The 6,172-nt window shown below is 32.6% G+C and overlaps 1 protein-coding gene across 1 annotated transcript in view; it reads left to right on the forward strand.

The window, feature by feature from the left end:
• The window catches only part of LOC129806043 (serine/threonine-protein kinase S6KL), a 56,304-nt gene that overhangs the window by 9,933 nt on the left and 40,199 nt on the right, over positions 1-6,172 (forward strand). Inside the window, exon 6 of the mRNA XM_055854358.1 lies at positions 2,650-2,738. Coding sequence (XP_055710333.1) covers positions 2,650-2,738 — 89 coding nt within the window. The remainder of the gene's footprint in view (positions 1-2,649; positions 2,739-6,172) is intronic.

The raw sequence follows: 6,172 nt of genomic DNA on the forward strand, positions 1-6,172 counted from the left end.
GTAAAATCCAGGGAATTCCACGCGAATTTTTAGCGGTATAATCAGCGGACATGGCCGAAAAGGCTGCTGGAAATCCAGTGGAATCTCTGCGGCCGTTGGCTATAGAGTTTCTCTTTTTACAGTCGTATTTTAGGGTTGTCATATCGATAATATGGCTCTTCCAACAATTTTATTTTCATTGGAAAAGCAGTATTTCAGAAAAATTAGAAAAAAAATCTTTTTGTTAGAGTTCTTCACTGCAGTGATAGTTTCAGTGAGTGTATTAGACCTTAGACTAATCAATAATAGATCGTTTAGTGTTTCGACAGAAATATTTTCCGAGAAAATTATAGATTCAAAGGCATGTACCGTCACATTCGAAAGCAAAATTTGTACAATGCTTTGAACCAAATCGACGTAGTATTTTTATTCACCTCGTAAAAAAGAAACTAAGGAATTTTTAATGGTAAATAAGAAAAGCATGGGATCTAAATAAACTAGAAATTTTTTCGGTGTAATAAGAATTGGGATTCATTTTCGATTTTCCCAGAAAAAAAAATCATCAACTTTGAACTTCATATTTCTGGTCCAACCCAGAGTACTTTCCCCTAACAAATTGTTGACGGTGCCAGTTTCATTTGGTTAGCACTTTTTGTTCGAGAACTGCTGACTGGTTAGCATATTTTTGCTGATTCAGCAAAAAATATGCCAAAAACGCTACTTTTATCAGCTAACTGTACTCTCTGGGCCAGCGAGTATCGAATTGCTGGCAGTGCCGTTTTCCATTTGGTTAGCACTTAGCACTTTTTGTTCGAGAACTGCTGACTGGTTAGCATATCTTTGCTGATTCAGCAAAAAATATCCTGAAATGCTGATTTTTTAAGCTAACTGTACTCTCTGGGCCAGCGAGTATCGAATTGCTGGCAGTGCCAGTTCCATTTGATTAGCACTTAGCACTTTTTGTTCAAGAACTGCTGACTGGTTAGCATATTTTTGCTGATTCAGCAAAAATATGCCGAAAACGCTGTTATTTTTCAGCTAACTTTGCTCGCTAATAAGTTGTGAGGTTAAGGTCTTTGTTTTCTGGTTTGCGTCTTGGCTACTTTAATTTGAACATGAATGGCTAGAGGGCCACAGGATCGCACTGTATCTTACTATAACTTTTCAATACACAATGATATCGCTGTTGGTAGTGTTTCCCCTCTCCTTTTGTCACTCAATGTGAAGCTGTAATGTAGATCGTTGCAGAGAAATAAAGTTAAAAAAAATAAATAAAAATAAAGAAATAAAAATGAAAACAAATCGTGGTGGTAAAATGTTCAAATTTGTTGTAAAAAAATAGACATTAAACTCTAAAGTAAATTTAAAAATAAATAGAAAATAAACTATTTCTTCTGTAAATAAATAATTAATATAAAAAAAAGAGATAGTAATTTTACCAGAATGAATGTCACTGGAATGAAAGTGAAATGCGTTTAGAGCGAAGCACGTGAGGAGTTTTTTATTTAAAGTTTTTTTACAAACTAAAAGATTATTATAAAATAACTGTCCAAATATTTGAATAACTGTGTTTTAGATTTTTTTCACATTTTTAATTTAAAGTGTAAATTTTTCAACACACAAATAAATAGAATAATAAATGGTTATTGAATATTGTGATGCGTGGTTTTTTTTTGCAATGATATAAGCTTAGAGGGAGATTAAAAAAAGAAAAGAACCGTGAAATGAAAAGAGGCATAACATTTGGGGTTAAGGGGGGAAAATTGATGAAGATGGAAAGCGGAAAAGATTTTTAAAGAGGCAGAAAAAAGAGATTTCGGCATTATTTTTAAAGGATTACGTAATTATGTCTTGTTTTTTTTATTAGGATTTATCAATTTGGCTAAGAAAATCTTTTGGTAGGATTTTAACAATAAAATTTTTGAAAAAATACGAATAATCAAAAAGAGAAAAAAAATAAAAATTGTAGGGATTAAGAAAGATGGGATAGAAGTATCTCAGAAAGGAAAATAAATGACCAAAATGTCTTCATTTGAATGATACAACTGATAGAAAAAATAATTTGTAAATGGGTCTGTAAAAAAGCAAAAAATAAAAGAAAGGAATGGCGAAAAGTTAAAAAAAGAGGCATAGGAAGAACATTAATGGGAAAATCGGGTGTAAAAGTTGTGATTTCAAACAACCACTTTGTGTTAATAATGATATGCAAATAGATTTTTAAATAAATAAATTGTGAAATGTAGAAAAAATAAATAAATAAAGCTACATGAAGGAGAAAAAATCTTATAAGGCGTACAAGAGAAGAAAAAAAAAACTTAAAAAATCTACCACAAATAAATATATTTAGAAATAGAGAGTGACGATAAAAAAAGAAACTATTTTATAAGATTCAACAAAATTATTACCAATTAAGAGAAATTTTAGAAGATTTAAAAATGCATAATAAAAGATGAAAAAAAAAACAGTGATCAAGTTCTATATAAAACAATTAAGCTAATTTTTTTATTTACTTCACATTTCCTATCTCTACCACATTTCTTAGTTGTTTTCTTTCTGTTTTCTCAACCAACTTAATTGTCACAATCTTAATTGTTGCTCTTAGTTGTTTTTTGAATGTGAAGGTAAGTAGTAGAAAAATGCACTGAGATTCTTTTTCTATTTCTGTTGCAGCACCAGAAATTCTCTGCGCACAACCCTATGGTCATTCTGTGGATTGGTGGTCCCTCGGAGTTGTTGCCTGTCTCATGCTGACTGATAAGGTGAGTCCCATTCATAACTTATCGCATTACAATTTCTAGTTTTTTTTTTGGGCGACATAGAAAAAAAATGCCGAACAAATGCGCGAAACAATTTGAACCATTTAATTGAGCATTTACTAGAGTTTTTCCTTCTCTGAAAACATTAGAAGGTCAATGAAACTGAAATTAAAAAAAAAAACATTGCGGTTTTATAGACATTTTACTACGACGTATTTTTGTGGGACACTAAACGGAAGAATTACATCAAATTAGATTTGGTTGTCAACGTTTTGTACACACAGATTTACGATACTCAAAAAAATCGTGACGGGTAAGTTACGACAATTGCTGATCCGAGCGACGAATTCTGAAATTCTCAGTCTGCTCAGTATTGAATAAATATGCAATATTTTTGAAGTTGCATTAAGGTGGTTCCTCTAATTAGGACGCCAAAAAGGGAAGGAATCAGCTTTACGAAATTTTTAGCATAAGTTTATATAGATCCTGGTAAAAATTCCGAGACCCAGAATCCGGAAGAGTCCATCACTTCGACGTACAGTACGACTCTGATCCTGGTACAGTCAATCCCTAAAAAATTTGAACATCATTAAATCAGGCTTTGCGAAATGCTCAAACTCATGACTTAGATGCTCTGTACCTCAAAAGTACTTTCGCATCATTTACCGTTTACCGGTACACAACCGATTTGAATCGATTCATAAACCACTCAATAGGTTCCACAAAATAGTTTACAGAGTAATAAAAATTATATTCGAACAAAAGTTACTTATAGGTAAATAACCGGTTCATTACCGGTTAACAACCGATTTGAACCGATTTATAAATCACTCAAAATATCTCCCAAAATACACCTCAGTAGTAATTTTATTGAATTTCGTATAGATATTATTTATCGGTTATGAACCGGTTCATTACCGATTCAAAACCGATTGGAACCGGTTCAGTTTTATAGGAAATTCCAAGACCTTTTCAACGAGCCCAAACATGACCCTATTTGCTTGATAAATGCGCTCTCTAGTGTCTTTTTAACCTTTGACCTTAAAAAACCGTAACTAGGAATGATTAAATAGCATTTTCGCACATGGTCAAATGTCAAAAATGAAAAAAAAATTGCACGACGCGTTTTCGAGCAATCCCAAAAAACATGGTTTTGGAGGGGAAGCATTTATTAACTTAGGAAAACAATTCATTGCAATACACATGCCACTTTCACCGGTATTTTCACTAATTTTTCACAGTAAGAAATTTTCACGTGCGGACTCTACAAAAAGCGTCTGATGCAATAATTCTGTCGCGTCTGTGTAGGAAAGAGAGTGAATGAAAGAGACAACTATGAATATTTGCTTCGCTAGGTTATACATATCCCGTCAAATCATTGTTCTACCTGCCGATTTTACTCGGAGGTTTTTTGAATTTTAACGGTATATTCTAGTACATTCAGAGAAAATCTGTAGATTTTCGGCAGAATTTCTGCGTAGAATATCTGTAGATTTTCGGCAGAAATTCTGCATAACCTCCATTACTTCACAAAAATATTGTTGATTTATGAAGAAACTGTAGAAGTTATAAAGAAAATGGTATGTTCTGCTTAACAAGCATTACCGAGTACACATTTTAGATAAGTAAAAAAAATGCGAGCAAAAATACTAATTTCTTAAAAATCGCCAATCGAATGATACAAAAACACGAAATTTTGGTCGACACTGTTTAAAGTTTTCACTTCACTATTCTCTACTTAGAACACGGCGTCGCAGAATTCTTTAATATATATAAACACTGTGAAATCACCAAGAGAATCACTCTATTGATTTTTGCAAACTTCAGTGAAAAATATTCCATCTTTTCAGACACAGCTGTGTGGAAAGTCTGGAATGTAGAAAAATCTACAGAAATTCGTCAGAGTATGCACCAGGATTCGTCAGAAAATCAGCAAAAATTTCTGACGAATTTTGTCCCAAGCCCAAATAAAATTCGTAGGAATATCTACAGATCTCTCGGCAGATTTTCGGCAGAGGTGTAGATATTTTCTGCAGAAATCTTAAAGATACCTGACGAAATTATTTGACGGGAAATTATTCTACACATCAGAGGTGTGCAAGAAACCGTTGAAACCGAATTAACGTCAAATGAAACATGTACGTCAATGGTCAAAACGCTACTATAACAAACTTATTTTGACGTTAATTCGGTTTCAACGGTTTCTTGCACACCTCTGCTACACATCATCCTTTGTATAATTTCGCCCTTTTAAGGCTTTTGACTATTCGAGATTTTGGTCGAGATACAGTCACGTCGAGCAAACGTTTTCTATTTTAAATAGTTTGAGTGCCGAAGGCCAATGGAAGTAAAAAAAAAGTTCATTGAAATCGGTTAATAAATATTAGAGACAAAGTCCAGTCCATGTGGGTATAGTAAGGGTCGGGGTACACTGGGTTGGGGTAGAAACAGATACAATAGGGTAGAGTCAGCCCTTTTCGCCATGTAATCACTTTTTCGCCACCTAATATAAAACAACTAATTTAAGGCATTTAAGAATAAGTAGCATTTCAACACTCATAATATGTTCTGTTCTAATATCCCAATACGTTATTACGTCTCTTAATTAATTGAAATTCGTTTTAAAACAGGTGGCGAAAAGTACTGAAAGAAGCATAATTGGGGAAAATGCATATTTTTCAATGAGATTCTCTAAAATTCTCGATACGTATCCTAGATATATAGATAGATATTGCTTCAAAGTATCTTTATACAAAAATTCATTTTAGTCTGACAAAAATATCACACCTTACGAGGCCCCTAAAGCTTAATGGTGGCGAAAAGTACTGACTCTACCCTATATACTAAAATTTCATCGAAATCGCATCATAAATACCAAAAATGCAGTCAGGTTAGTTTTGATTATAGCTCGGGTCAGGGAACATCGAGGGAGGAATGCGATCCACCGTTGGAGAGGTCTCGACCTTAGCTACAATATACTAAAATTTAAAGAAAAAGCATCGTCTAGTTTTCGAAATATTCGAAAATCGATTTTTCGATTAATCGGACCTTCGGTTAAATCGGATTTGATTTTTTTACCTACCATTTTCGCTTTTCTACTTACCATTTTAAATTTTCTTACTTACCATTTTAGATATTTTTACTTATCATTTTTTGTTTTTTTTCTACTTATCAGTTCTGTTTTTTTCTTATTATTCTTGATTTTTTTACTTACCATTTTAGATTTTTTTGCTTGCCATTTTGATTTATTTACTTTCCATTTTCGATTTTATACTTACCATTCTTGAGTTTTTTACTTACCATTTTTGATTATCTACCAATTTTTAGTTTTTTACTTACCAATTTTCAAGTTATTACTTACCAATTTGGATGTTTTACTTACCAATTTTGTTTGTTACTTACCAATTTTGATATTTTACTTACCAATTTTGATATTC

This window comes from Phlebotomus papatasi, chromosome 3 (assembly GCF_024763615.1).
Source record: "Phlebotomus papatasi isolate M1 chromosome 3, Ppap_2.1, whole genome shotgun sequence".
NCBI lineage: Eukaryota > Metazoa > Arthropoda > Insecta > Diptera > Psychodidae > Phlebotomus > Phlebotomus papatasi.